At 41.2% G+C, this 14,655-nt stretch overlaps 2 protein-coding genes across 3 annotated transcripts in view; one reads left to right on the top strand and one right to left on the bottom strand.

Moving 5' to 3' along the window:
- Positions 1–711: 711 nt before the first annotated feature.
- NSL1 (NSL1 component of MIS12 kinetochore complex) lies at positions 712–5,592 on the bottom strand. Its single transcript, XM_063441441.1, has 6 exons — positions 4,854–5,592; positions 3,241–3,316; positions 2,881–3,011; positions 2,442–2,496; positions 1,755–1,822; positions 712–1,273 (listed from the first exon to the last, which is right to left on the bottom strand). The coding sequence occupies exons 1-6, from the start codon at positions 5,364–5,366 to the stop codon at positions 998–1,000; spliced, it is 1,119 nt and encodes a 372-aa protein (XP_063297511.1). The 5' UTR covers positions 5,367–5,592; the 3' UTR covers positions 712–997.
- A 422-nt stretch (positions 5,593–6,014) lies between these two features.
- The window catches only part of LOC134585951 (putative deoxyribonuclease tatdn3-B), a 29,192-nt gene continuing 20,551 nt past the window's right edge, over positions 6,015–14,655 (top strand). For both annotated transcript variants that reach the window (XM_063441440.1, XM_063441439.1), the window contains exons 1-4: positions 6,015–6,138; positions 9,014–9,046; positions 10,063–10,136; positions 13,331–13,412. In XM_063441440.1, coding sequence (XP_063297510.1) covers positions 6,082–6,138; positions 9,014–9,046; positions 10,063–10,136; positions 13,331–13,412 — 246 coding nt within the window. In that variant the 5' untranslated portion in view covers positions 6,015–6,081. The remainder of the gene's footprint in view (positions 6,139–9,013; positions 9,047–10,062; positions 10,137–13,330; positions 13,413–14,655) is intronic.

The following is a 14,655-nucleotide window of genomic DNA, read 5'->3' as shown; positions in this document are numbered from 1 at the left end:
CCCTCAATATGTTTAGGTGCTATACACAGCTGTATTCCTAAAAGCACATAACATTTAATACTTAATCTTGGTAGTTTGACAGATAATTGGGTGTTTTGATAGGTTTAGATGGATTTGAATTAATTCAAACATAGCTTAACCCAAGGGGGGCATTCCAATCACAACTGTCGTACTCTGCATGCACAAAAATAAAATTTGTATTTTGAAATTGAGAGATTAACAAAGCATATAATAAACACAATGCTGATCTGTAAATTTGCTTTGCTTGCAAATTTGGCAGAGGATTAACAGAACGACATTGGGCAGATTATTTTGTGGTTCACGCAATAAAAGCAATCAGCAACATATATAAAACAATTCTTGTTCTACAAGTTTGCTTGATTTTACCCAAGCATATTTATTTTCCAAACTACTTGGCAGCTTGGGCAACAAGTACCCTTTTCTTTCATCAAACCGGACTTTCCAGCAATAACAAGGTTACCTTAGATCTAACAGCCTTTTAACCTGTAATAGGGTGAAGCTTTCTCATCTGACAGGCCCAACCTAAACAGTTTTAAAACCATGTACAGGCCATCAAATTAGACTTCACAATTATAGATGATCATATTTTTGCTGCTACTACAACAATACACATACAATTGATGATACAAAGACCGACATATAAACTCCGTGATTGGGTTAACAGTTCTAACTAAATCAACAAAGGCTTCCTCCAATATTACACACGCTAACCGGTCAGATTTCAGATAGTATAGAAATGTCAGCAACGCCCCATTGTCACCACAAACCTGAAGAGTTTTTATTTTCTGATTATAGACATTCACTGAAGCGTATTATTGCACGTTGACCATCTCTCCTTGCACTTTTGTGAAACGCTTACAAAGAATAAGTACTGAATGACTTTGTAGATAAATTACACAAGGTTAAGACGGAACATGCTGGTATTAAAACATGCCAGGCAAACCTATTACTGTAACAGTTTCACACATGCAGGTTCTCAAGAGTCGAGATTAATTTTCCTTTTTGATCGCGTTGGGTACAGATTTTGTTGAGGGGTTAGTGGCCTTTTTCTTTTTAGAACAGGTGTGGTTTTTGACTGGGATGGAGATTCAGTGGGATAGCGTTTTACAGGCTTTGCAGGGCTCCTTATCAGATCGTCCAGTTTGACTTGGCAGTTGAAGATTTCTTTGCGCATTCGAGAGCTCACCAAGGTAGGCTGTATACTAAGCACCTCTGAAAAGCCTTTTGCCTTCTCAATTTGAGCTGGAAGGGCCTAGAAAGAGGAGAGAGAAAAAATATTTTAGAAAAGGGATACTGAACATAACGTAGTTAAGCTGAGAAAAAAAAAAATATATATATATATATATATATTTATCTCTCTCTCTATCAGGAAGCACACTTCTTGCTCATACGGTGGAAGTCAGCGCACTTTACTTGCAGTAGTGGTGTTGGGAGTACATGCGTGCAAAGCACTGCTCCTTGTCTGAGCATAGCATGGAATGAACTGCTACCAGCAAAACACCTGCAAGTCAAAGACTGATCGAAATGGCGTTACATTTTTCTTACCATCCATGTACTTATCGACTCAAAGGGGAAGCTAGAGTTAACCATTCGATGTTAGCACAAAGAGGGTTGTGCATGGATGCCCCCCAAATTTAAAAATAAATAAATGTTTCCAGGAATAGCTTTCTAGTAACCTAATCAAAACGAAACATAATGTACAGTACACAAAAATTGATTTAATGGTATTTTACCTTCATTGTGTCACTAATCTGTTTAGACACAGTGGACGTGGTTGCTGTAAGTTCTCCCATGCGCGATACTGAAATAAATAATTGAGATTGAATGTTGTCTGCTTTTTAATCTCCTTAGAGAAAGCACTCCCTCCACTTTAAGACAATGGTTCATTTACAAACAATAAATCTATACAAATGTGAAACTTTCCAGAGGGTAATTTAAAAAAAAAAATAATAATAAAATATATATATATATATATATATATATATATATATATATATATAAAATACACAATAAATGCAAAGTAATTAATTGATGAAAGCACAATAACAAAAAAAATAAAACACATGACAAGACTCCTGACTCTCCCTCCTAACGTACAGTATCCAATGTCCATAGTACATGTCATTAGGCAGTCCATTGAAGATCTGCAAGAGTTGTAGATGTACAACAGAAAGTAGATAACTGTACAATAGGTGTGTCCTATATATACACAGGTTTTTATATCGCAGTGCTTTTTATTCCATAAATCAAAATAGACCTTATACCACACAAAGTGCATTTAACTATAAAGCTCTAACACAATTTATAGCACAGTGCAAAGAAAGAAGAAATTAAAAAAAAAATTCAAGAAACCAATTCAAATCTACACCTTTAAATATGGTCAGATATTAATAACTATATATAGTGCAGGTTTCACTTACCAAGCCCTGAATCAAGTTTAAACTCTTCTGGAGTTACAACAGGTTTGTATTGCCCCTTAAATAGAAAAAAGTTAAATAAAATGCAAAACATTTTTAATAAGTGAAGTGAAGTGTAAATAAAGACCAAACACATATAAACATGTAATTTACAGAAAAAACACTTTTCCCACCCCCTCCAAGGGTCTTTTAAACGTGAGCAGTGCCTGTTGTGTATAATACAAGTAACTCAGAAAAAGGACAGCGAACTGAAAGATACCAAATTGTTTTTGCTTTGTTCGTACAGACCTCAGTAGATGCAAGAGAGCAAAATTTCTACTTCTGCAATATCTTCACACTGCCACTAGGGGCTTTAGACAGACATTCAATATCTGAATCTATTTGGTTTGGGGAGAGAATTTAGCTACAGTTAATTTTAAGGTTTAACAGTCAAAATACTTACCAATATCTCTCTTTCAGTCTTTAATACTTTGATTACATGAGCAAGAATTTTTCTAGGATGTTTTTTCCTCTTTCTTGTAGTCTCTACAATTAAGTCATCCAGTTTATCTTCTAAGAGTTTAAGGTCAGGTTCTGTGTAAACAGAAATTAGGATCATTAATAAAATGACAATTTAAATCTATTCTAATCCAGGAGTGAGTACTACCTGGCAGTTAATACTGTTGTTACACTGCATGTTTGTGAACTACATCACCCATAATGCTCAACCAATAACATGCACTGCGTCATTCACGTAGGAAAGTACACTAGTGCATGTTATGTACCTGAGAATAGTTATAGTCAACATGAACACACTACTTGCCATCCTGAGTTTCTGCAGCCTCGTACCACGACTGTCCATTAATGCTTACATTCTCCTGAAACAATGTTTGGAAATCCTAAAAGAAAAGGAATACAAGATATGATCAAAATAAATTTTACATTTTTAAAAAATTCAGAACAAGGGTGTCTGAACATTCTGCCCATTTTCATCTAAAGATGCACTCAAAAGGGACACTATAGTATCCCTTGGTTTGTTAATAGAGAAGTAATACGTTTTAAATTATCACTATAACCAATAAGGAAGACTTCATGGTGGAGCCATAATGTCACCCTGAGTTGGCAGAGCAGATACTATACATCATACTTACCCGGTATATTTCTTGATGATTCTATTTCTAAAACTAACCTTTGCCTTGCTATCTACCCCAACAATGTACTTCGTGAGTAATCACAGTGAGAGCTAACCACAGCACTCACATTGCCTTCCCTGACAACTATAAATCTCAGAGCTCAATGCTAAAGCTTTCATCAACAGTAAACTCCAAAATCTTAGAATTTACAGACTTTGGCATACAATTGCTCACATATAGGAACTCCAGATTACCATTTATGTGATGCCTCAGTGAAATTACAGCAATCTACTAGGTCTACTGAGATGTTTTATGAAAAAATAAAAAGGAACACTCCAAGCACCAAAACAATTACAGCAATCTGATAAAAGCAATAATGCAATCCATGATAGCTGGAAAGCCAGTGAGCACTTAAGTTTAAAGTTAGTTTTTTTTTTTTTTTTTAAATGTAAAGAAACATGAGGAAGCACCCAATTATACAATAGAGCTACAAGGGTGCATATACCACAGGCCCACCAATCGACAGAAATATCCAAATATACAAGAGACTGACCAGCATTCCTTGCCTTAAGAGATAGTTGAAACATTACCTGGTATAATGGTGAATTATTGAACGAGGAGCACTTGACCGTCTTTTGCATATTTACATCTTGGTTATAACAAAACTCGACCTGCCCAATTTTTTTTTGATGTTAAAAAGGTTCTCAAACCTTTACTTTTTCTATAATGCCCTAGTGGACATTTGTAACTTGGTCCACCGAGCTGAAAATAGATAACATACCTTGAATCCAACGCCGGTTCAAGTTCTCCCAGATCAGTTCCAGCCTCCCCTGTCAACTGTGGGGAGGGTTACACAGAAAGGAAGGGGCACATAAAGAGGGCTCAGTAAACAAATGCAAATAAAGTGGAAGAGAATGGGGCTAAATGTAACAATAGAATGTGAAGAAGAATGGAGGGAGGGCTGATTTTCATGTAAAGTGAAGGGGGAGATAGGGCTTCACATTGCAGGTGTGCTGCCTGCAATTAAAGGTGATTATATCTGTCACAATCTGTCATCTGTTTGTGCTGACAGACATAATTTTTGTACAGAACTGCCCAAGTCAACAGTCCCCAGGTAAGTTATCAAATAGTTCTAAAACAGTATCAGCGCGCTGTAGTGTTTTATGGTGCTTGAAGTCATCCTTTATTCTGGACGTGGTACTCACCATAATCCTTCAATAATATTTACCTATGTCACAGAATTGAAACTGCTTAAGGTGTACAGAAGTGGCAGTACCACTTTAACCTTCTTCATTCTTCTTACCCAAACACAGTTCTTTAGCTCCTGCTCTCTCCTCTCTTGGCCAAGGTATTGCTGGCTCTCCACAACCTCTTTGCTGAACTCTGTGCACATTTCCAACACATCCTGAACTATTTTTTTATTAAAGCAGCAAACTCTGTAATCCTTAACATATTCTACAAGGGAGGTACCCGCTGCCACAGGGACCTTGCCCCCGCCATCACCAGAGGTACCCGCTTCTACAGGGCTTCTGTCGCCGCTCTCACTATAGGGTCCAGTTGGTACAGGGGCGCTGACTCCGCTTTCCTTAGATAATCCAGATGCTACAGAAGCCCTGGCGCCACAATGAGAGGGTCCTGTTGATATACAGGTTTGGTCTCCGCTTCCACTGGTGGGTGCTGCCATGTCCAAAGCCCCTGTGGCTACATGGACACTGTTTCTTTTATCAGGGAAGAGTCCAACTGTGATCTCACCAGAGGTCTTCCTTTCATAGGGGGGCCTGGGTGCTGCAGGGTCTCTTTTATCAAAGGTGGGCATCGGTATTACAGGTGCCCTCTCTTCACTGGGGGTCCTGGGTGCTTCTGGGGCCCTGAGTGCTGCAGGGTCTGTGGCTCTTTTATGAAAGGTGGGCCCCAATATTACAGGAACCCTCACTTCACTGGGGGCCCCAGGTGCTGCTGGGGTCCTGGCTTCACTCCCACTGGGGGTCCTGGATACTGCTGGGGTCCTGGCTTCACTCCCACTGGGGGTCCTGGATGCTGCTGGGGTCCTGGATGCTGCTGGGGTCCTGGCTTCACTCCCACTGGGGGTCCTGGATGCTGCTCGGGTCCTGGCCCCACTGTCACGGCTAGGGTCGGTTGCTGCGCCGGTTGTTGCCTGGCCCTGGCCGCTTGTCTCGGTTTCCCCCGCTCGGGGCAGGGAGGTCCTGGCAGGGACAGCTCCCCCTGACCGCGTGACTCTCCGGGCATTGTCCGCTCCGGCAGGATATTCCGCACTGCCATCCTGCACCGCACCGCCGGACCCCCGCAAAGCCGAAAGCCGCGGGCTGCGTTTCACATTTGCCGCCATTTTTGAAATTCGAACACTCTCCCCCGGAAGCTAACACAGCGCCAAACACGGCTCGGGCGGAAACACTGACCGCCAACATTAGTTCCGGACACATTCATTCCTAGTGGCTCTCCCTGCCATTCTCTGCCTGCTGGAGAGTGCGCTGTCACCTGGGATCCCTCTCTGCAACAGGACGGCTTCCAGCATGGACAGGGGACTGGTAGACTGTCACTGTCATCTGTCTGCCACAGAATTCAGCCATGTAAGAGACGGTCACATTAATATATAAACAGAATTCAGCCATGTAAGAGTGGGTCACATTAATATATAAACAGAATTCAGCCATGTAAGAGTGGGTCACATTAATATATAAACAGAATTCAGCCATGTAAGAGTGGGTCACATTAATTAATATATAAACAGAATTCAGCCATGTAAGAGTGGGTCACGTTAATTATTATAAAAACAGAATTCAGCCATGTAAGAGGGGTCACATTAATTAATATATAAACAGAATTCAGCCATGTAAGAGTGGTCACATTAATTAATATATAAACAGAATTCAGCCATGTAAGAGTGGGTCACATTAATTAATATATCAACAGAATTCAGCCATGTAAGAGTGTGTTACATTAATTAATATATCAACATAATTCAGCCATGTAAGAGTGGTCACATTAATTAATATATAAACAGAATTCAGCCATGTAAGAGTGATCACATTAATTAATATATAAACAGAATTCAGCCATGTAAGAGTGGGTCACATTAATTAATATATAAACAGAATTCAGCCATGTAAGAGTGGGTCACATTAGTTAAAGGGACACTACAGTCACCCAGACCACTTCAGCTCAATGAAGTGGTCTGGGTGCCAGGACCCTCAGGTTTTAACCCTTCACATGTAAACATAGCAGGGTTAATCCAACCTCTAGTGGCTGTCTTCCTGACAGCCGCTAGAGGCGCTTCTGCAATGCTGGATGTGAAATTCAGAAATTCACATCCAGCATGCAGAACGTCCATAGGAAAGCATTGAGAAATGCTTTCCTATGGACTGTTAGAATGGGCGTGCGGCTCTTGCCGCGCATGCGCATTCCGCTCCACTCGGGAGCTGACGTCGCCAAGGGAGGGGGACACTGAGGTTGAGGGTTCCCCAAGGATGACATAGTGTCAGGAAAACGGGTTTGTTTTCCTGACACTATAGTGATCCTTTAATATATAAACAGAATTCAGCCATGTAAGATTGCAGGCAGGACTAGGATATCAGCAGCCTTCATGCCATTAGACTCAGCATTAGGTCCCTGAGTTCCCTTTGGTTGGAGCAGGTATCTCAGATTCATCCACTATGCACCCAGCTGGTCCAAGAAGTTATTTATTGTAGCAGAGAAGTGTAGAATGCTTTAACATTGGGTAGTGTTCGATTAGTGTGTATAGTTTTGTAATGTATTGTATTTATTATATAAAACGGATCAACACCAAGCTCATGTTACAGTTAAAGAGTTACTCCAAGTACCATGACCACCTCAGTGATTTAAAGTGGTGATGGTGCATGGAATCGGTATGCTCAGCGATTTGCTGTGAAACTCTGCACATACCAAGTTTAACTCCTTGAATGCCACAGGTGTAACTCGACCTCCGGCATTGTCAATATCAAGCATCCTGGTCTGGCTAATGTCCGTTCTGCACAAATTCTTTGCAGACTCATTCATTTGTTGACTGAGATCGGCTGAATCAACATCTGGTTTCTGCAGCTCTGCAGAACCCAGATGTCGGAAAACCTGCCTACATCGGAGACCTGGCACATGGCAGGACCAGGTAAGAGGGCAAACTATTACCAGGGATCTGTGCAAAGGTACACCTACCATCACAACCACTACAGTGGGCTGTAGTTGTTTTGATGGTTGGTGTAAATCTTTAAAGAAGGAATTTTCCAGCTAAAGCCATTCACGAGCATGGTTAATAATCAAAGTGAGAATTCCAAGTAAATTTCAAATTTAAGGTAAAAATTGTCGAATTGGAAAAAATCTCTTAGTCAGATACGTATTCTTCCAGTTCGCCTGCTTTGGCCTTACATTTGAAATTCACTTTGAAGGATCACTTTAGTAAATAACGTTAACATTTTTCCCAATTGGATTTATGTCTGACTCTTACAGTGAGATTGGCCGGTACAAGTAGCATGTGTGTGCAGGGTGACTATGCTGTCCCTTTAAAGTGTGCTTGTCAAGCTATGCTTAGTATTAGAGAGATAATCTATCACAATAACCAATTCAGTTTATTGAAGTAGTTATGGTGTCAGGACCTTGTCACGGCAGCCGTATGTTTCACAGTTTTGTAAAACTGACAAAATAGAATTTAAAGCAGAATCTGCCAGTTCACATATTAATTACCTCACTTCTTCAGTAGTGCAGAATAAACATATATCACGATATAGTGCAGTATGGAGTGTATTAAGGGGACACTATAAGCATTCCATCTCATTTAATTGGTTATAGAGCCTGGTGTTACTTGGCACTGTTCTGCTCTTCACTGGTAAACCATTTTTGAGCAATTTAACATTGATTGCCTGGTTTATACTGGAGGTATGGCAAAGACAGAGATTACTCACTTTCTTATGGCCATATTAATTCATCCCAGCAATGGTATGCAAGCCCCCAGACGTGTTCCAAAGTGCCACACAGACTCGCATACTCTCTGGACTCAAAATCTTATCACTATGGGGATATGTTACCTCACATGGCATGCTAAGACGAATACTGGACAGCCAGACATGCAATGTAAACTAAAAAATATAAATCCGGAATTTAAAAATAGCACAGCTTATATCTGATTTTTAGCTACCTTTCGGATTGTGCCAAGACAGCATACATAACAGTTTTCCTTTAAGACTAGCGCAAAATTTTGTATTTACAATTTCCTTTTTTAAACATTTAATCTGTGTTGGATGGCTTGGATTCATGCATCGAACTGCAGTTTTTTTGCAAGCTGACACTAGAGTAGCTAAGTTAAGCCATGAGTGCCGTAAGCTTTTCATTGATCCTTTAGGTCATTATGAGTAAACGTTTATTTATCCACATGCTTATTTGACAAGTAGCCGAAAAGATCATTTTTTTTTTTTCTTGTTTTGGATATATTTACAGGACATTGATAGAGTTTTGGAAGATGCAAAGAAGGTGGGTAATTTTGGGACTCAGCCTACATGGTAGAACAACTGTGATCGTCAGATAATATTCTAAAGTGCTCTGTAGATGCAAGGGTAAGATGTCCCTTTAAAAGAAAAATAAACTTCTTGACACCAGCTAATTTGGATTGTGCAGGCCTATGGATAAAGAATGTAGATTAAAGTTTACGGGTTCTTAAACCAAACCGTAATCTTTTCATCTGGTATATTCCTCACCTGTTTGACAGTTACTTGTTTTAATGTCTCTGACTTTGAACCCTTTCTCCCGCAAAGGAGGGCAGTAGCTATAAAAGTAATACCTTGGATCAAGAAAGCATGTGAGATTTTGGTTGTAAGATGGTGTTTTAACATAAAACATGTCTTCTCTGAAATCACCCAATAGTAAACACCCTGGCCATTAGAAAAAAAAATCAGATCCATATTTTGAGCCAAAATAGTAAAACTAAAAACACAGTTGATTTTGAAAATATATCCAATTTGACTATTTTGACATAAAATTTGAAATTTACTTGAATTCCTGACAATTTTCACTTTAATCAGTAGCCCTGCTAGTATTTTATCATGTCCATTGACCAAGTATTTATGATTGTACTGTCCTTTTAAATTCTACCAGTTTCATTCCCATACTATAGCAGAACTTCTCTCTGGATGTTGTACTAAGGATATAAGTGTCATTTAGAACCAATTGTTTTGAAGGATTATGGCTTGCTGGCCTTTTATTACAACATTGTTCCATTTTGTTAACAATGGCGTGATTGAATAGACCGCTTTACAGTATATGGAGTAGTGTACAGCATTTTGTTTAATTTGGTTTGAATGTGTTGTTATTTTTATTGCCTTATATTAATGTAATAAAACCAAAATCACTTATTGGGTCATCTGTGCTTTTAAAAAAAAATAAAATCTTTTTATGTGTTATGTTTACTGTGTGTTGGGTTTAATGAATGATTTTGTGATGCTGCTGGCATACACTTTAGAGATTGATAACATTTATATTATGGTTTTCAGATTGGCCTCTTTGCACTTGTTGCAGTTTCAGAAAACACATCAGAATTTGAAAAATTAATACAGCTTTCTAAACGGTATGTTGCTATGTCTGTGTGTATATATATATATGAAACCAGGTGGCTGCACCCACCTTAACATGCATAAATTGGGTGCTGCTGGGGCCAATTTATACAATACACAAGATCCAGCGCACTCACTCTTCCACTAAACAGCAACTTCAAAGCTCACAGATTTTATTAGTTTTTTCAAAAACACCTAATTCAAGCAAAAAACAATGGGGGTTTCGTTACATTACATGATCATATGTTGCATAAGCCTGCCACAATTTGTACCCCATCTTTGGCAGATCCTTCTCTAACAGCCTAATGTCTGCTTTTATGAGATGAACCCACTTACTTGGGGAAAAGATTCCATCTGGGGCTCTCTGCAGTACAAGAGCAAAAAAATGGGGTGCAAGAGAATACTGAGAACGGGCAGCAGCTGAAATAGCCTGCCCTTCGGTGGGTCCCTGCTCAGTTCTCAAGCTGGTTTTTGCTCATCTTGTGCCATTACAGAGAGAACATCTCTGAAACATATCAGACTGGTCCCACCCATACGGGCAGTCCAGATCCAAAATGCCAGCAAGTTCCCTCTGCACGAGAGACACAACAACCCCAGGCGATTGTTTCAGCCTTGTTAGGCATCATCAGTGAGGCATAGCTGATATCTCCCTAGGCACCGTGAGCAAGGGGTCCACGTCTGGATTACCCTCTAAACTTGTGGAGAGCAAAAAATGGGTCGCAAGAGAATACTGAGAACGGGCAAAAGCTGAAATAGCCTGCCCTTCGGTGGGTCCCCGCTCAGTTCTCAAGCTGGTTTTTGCTCATCTTGTGCCATTACAGAGAGAACATCTCTGAAACATATCAGACTGGTCCCACCCATACGGGCAGTCCAGATCCGAAATGCCAGCAAGTTCCCTCTGCACGAAAGATACAGCAACCCCAGACGATTGTTTCAGCCTTGTTAGGCATCTTCAGTGAGGCATAGGTGATATCTTACTAGTCACCGTGAGCAAGGGGTCCATGTCTGGATTACCCTTTAAATTTGTGGAGAGCAAAAAAATGGGGCGCAAGAGAATACTGAGAACGGGCAGCAGCTGAAATAGCCTGCCCTTCGGTGGGTCCCCGCTCAGTTCTCAAGCTGGTTTTTGCTCTGCAGTACAAGGCTAAATAGGGCCCTGGAATGAGGCACCTGTGACATGGAAGGGCGCAAAATCCAGGAGGTGATACATTTATCAATTATAGCTGTTAAAGTGGGTCTGCCATTCTAAACTTACCTTGTTTCAATCCGTTCCTCATTTCTAATCTGTTCTTCTATTCTTTATCGATCCTTTTCTCTTAAAATACATAGAAGGGACTCCTTTGCATTATGCATTTTCCCTCAACTTGACAAATGGCGGAGATACCTTTTTAAAGTTTTGTCACTTCCTCAGCTATTGTTATTGATGGCTGGGGGAATAAGGCATTGTCTTGCTCATTGACTGACAATATATGTGGAGGCTCCTATGGAGGGCTTGCAGGATCCTCCTCAGACATCAGTGATTTACTTTAGTGCATGTTCATGAGTGATGCTCCTGGCGGATGAAGTGTCTTGAGCTAAAGATAAACGGTAGAAGTGCCACAAGCACAGCCTCAGGTAAATATATCTACCCTCTGCTGCACCTCCAGGCCACCATACACCAAGTGGCTGTGTCACCATGGGGGGTCTTTACAAAATATGCAAAGATCCCAACAAGGCCGGTGCAACACAATGCCCCACCCATATGATCTGCCATATGAACTAACGCCAGTGCTGCACACAGTGTGTGTTTACATTAAAAGGCCTGCAGGGACAGACTATAGACACCAGAACCACTACATTAAGCTGCAGTGGTTCTTGGGACTATAGTGTCTCTTTAATGTGAGGTAAATTAGAGATTAGTGTCACTAATAATATACTAGATTGCCTACTTACTACCAGATGAGGATGATGATGGGCTCTGGCTGCAGTCTCACCCCACTGGTCTGGTGTAGAACAGGCTCTCTGACTGCTGTTTGTAACTGTAGTCACAAATGTCAATGTTCTGGGGGAACGTGAAGCAGCTCCGTGAAGCAGATCCATTGCTCAAGGTCTGGGCCCCCATGGCGATGGTGAGTATGCCCATAAGGCCCACCCATAAGTCCACCTACATGTTCCACCCATGAGTTCACTCACAGGGAGTGGAGTGTGTAGGGAATGTGTTACATGTTCGTGTAGAGGATCTAAAGTGTGTGCTTATGGAATGTAGTGTATAGGGATACCAGTTTGTGTTGGTGATGCAGTGTGTTTAGTGTAAGGGATTGAAAGCAGTGTGTGTTTGTGTGTAAGGGATGTATTGTGTGTTTCTGGTTGTGTTTAAGGGATGCATTGTGTGAGTCTGTGTTTGTAAGGGATGCAGTGTGTGTGTCTGTAAGGGGTGCATTGAGTGTGTGTAAGGGATGCATTGAGTGTGTGTGTGTGTAAGAGATGCATTATGTTTCTGTTTGTGTGTAGGAGAAGCAGTTTGTGTGTGTGTAAGAGATGCATTGTGTTTATGTGTGTTTGTGTATGTGTGCAAGGGATGCATTGTCTTTGTGTGTAAGGGTTGCATTATGTGTGTGTAAGGGTTGCATTGTATGTTTCTGTGTGTGTAGGGATGCATTGTGTGTTTCTGTGTATGTATAGGGAAGCATTGTGTGTGTAGTGTGAAAGAGAGAGTTTGTGGGGTAGGATAGGGGCTGAGTCCTACCAGTCCCTTTGTGCTTCTCTTTCTCCTCTTTCTCAGCCTCTCTCCCCTCTTGTCCCTTACTGCTCTGCCCTCCTGTCCTTTAGTGATCTCCCCTGTCCCTCAGAGCTCTCCCCTCCTGTCTCCTAGTGCTCTCTCCTCCCTCCCCCCCATCCCCATCCCTTGGTGCTCCCCCCGATTTCTTAGAGCTCTCACCTTTTTTTTGGTTTGGCTGTTGTAACCCAAAATGTAAAATTTACTTTGAACTTCCAGCAATTCACATGCTAGTGAATAACCATGAAAAATGCATAAACAATGACACGTCTTTTAAAATTACATTTGCGCTGCACTGACAGCAGTTTATAAAGCCAAACCAATAAAGCAAATACACACCTAAATGTCCCCTTTAAATATTTTTAGAAACATTTATTAATAGTTACCTTGGATATCCTGAGTGTCATTTTTGGACATTTCTGTTGTTTAATGCGTTTACTTTACTACTTCCAGACATGCGGGTTTCGTCTTTCCTTGCCTTGGGGTGCATCCAGTGCAAGGAACTGCAGAACAGCCACGCAGCGCTACTCTAAAGGTAAAATGCTATAATGTGTCATTACAAAAATTAGTGAGATTTGTATTTATCTGCTATGGATTAAACATAAAGTTATCTTGAGCAAAATGATGATTCTTGATGATGTTAATGTCACCATTTTCAACTAAATTACATTTTCTGTTGCAGGATCTACGTTAAAGCATTTATTTACTTCTTCAAAACATGTATTTTTTTCCAGCTCTAAAAACTTGTGCTAAATATGTCTTTTTCTGCAGTCAGTGACAGACTATCTTTCATTATATGGGTATGCGCTACAGTCAATCACTAATCGCTGCAGTTGTGGGTTACAAAAATCAACACATGCATGTGCATTTTAAATGTCCTTGTTATGTGATTTATGTCCCTGAATGCAAGCCATACAGGGAAAGAATATGACATTGTAGTTTAAAAAAGTAAACTCTTGGGGTGGAGCCAACTCACGATGAGAGCGGTCGCATGTCTGCGGAGCTCTGTCGACAAGGTACAAAAAACCTACAAAGAAGGTGTTTTTCTCAAACACAAACTGCACTGGCAATAAACAAAGGTGTCCACAAGCATATGAGGCAGAAGAACAGGAAACGAAGGCCGGATCGGCCCGGGTTCTCAGCCGACATAAGCAAGTTCTTTTGAAGGTTACATGGTGCGAGCGGGCCGGACATGGCGGATGCGCTGGATGATTTCTCCAACGTCTCTGATAAAGTCCCTCCTGGAACAGAGGACCTGGGATACCAGGCACGTCCCAGGCCTCCTCTGGAGGCAGCAAGTGTCTCAACACCGGTTACCACAGCCATCCTGACTATTCTCCTGGCCACCCTCCGTAAAAGCCTTTCTGCAGACATATCCCAAGTACGGGAAGATGTCAGGGGGTTCACAGCCCGCCTAACCACAGTAGAACAAACAGTGAAAATGCATACTCCCCAAATCTCAGACCTGCAGAAGCAGGTGAGGGACCTCACCGCAGCTCAGACAAACTTTGACAGCTAGCTGGCAGCTCTGGAGGATAAGAGGAGGTGGAAACACCTGAAGATCAGGGGTATATCAGAAATCACTACTGTGACAAAGATACCACCCTTCTTATGCAGGCTGTTTATGGCCGTACTACCCCCTAAAACAGCGAAGGGTATACAGCTGGATGGCATGTTTCGCTACTACCCCAGCTACCAGTGACCTCCTGGTTACATTTTAAAACGGGCAAGACAGGGCAGCCATCTTAAATGCCACCAGGGGGAAGACCCCATACCAC

Source organism: Pelobates fuscus, chromosome 2, assembly GCF_036172605.1.
Source record: "Pelobates fuscus isolate aPelFus1 chromosome 2, aPelFus1.pri, whole genome shotgun sequence".
Taxonomy (NCBI): domain Eukaryota; kingdom Metazoa; phylum Chordata; class Amphibia; order Anura; family Pelobatidae; genus Pelobates; species Pelobates fuscus.
The sequence above is the reverse complement of the archived record's forward strand: the minus strand, read 5'-3'. Positions and strand labels throughout refer to the sequence as shown.

Excerpts from the sequence above, each read along its gene's own strand:
- NSL1 (XM_063441441.1), bottom strand. The coding sequence starts at position 5,366 with ATGCCCACCTTTGATAAAAGAGACCCTGCAGCACCCAGGCCCCCCTAT. Across the intron at positions 2,497-2,880 it reads AGACTGAAAGAGAGATATTG|GGGCAATACAAACCTGTTGT; the intron begins GTAAGTATTTTG and ends TTTCTATTTAAG. Across the intron at positions 1,823-2,441 it reads TAAACTTGATTCAGGGCTTG|TATCGCGCATGGGAGAACTT; the intron begins GTAAGTGAAACC and ends TATTTATTTCAG.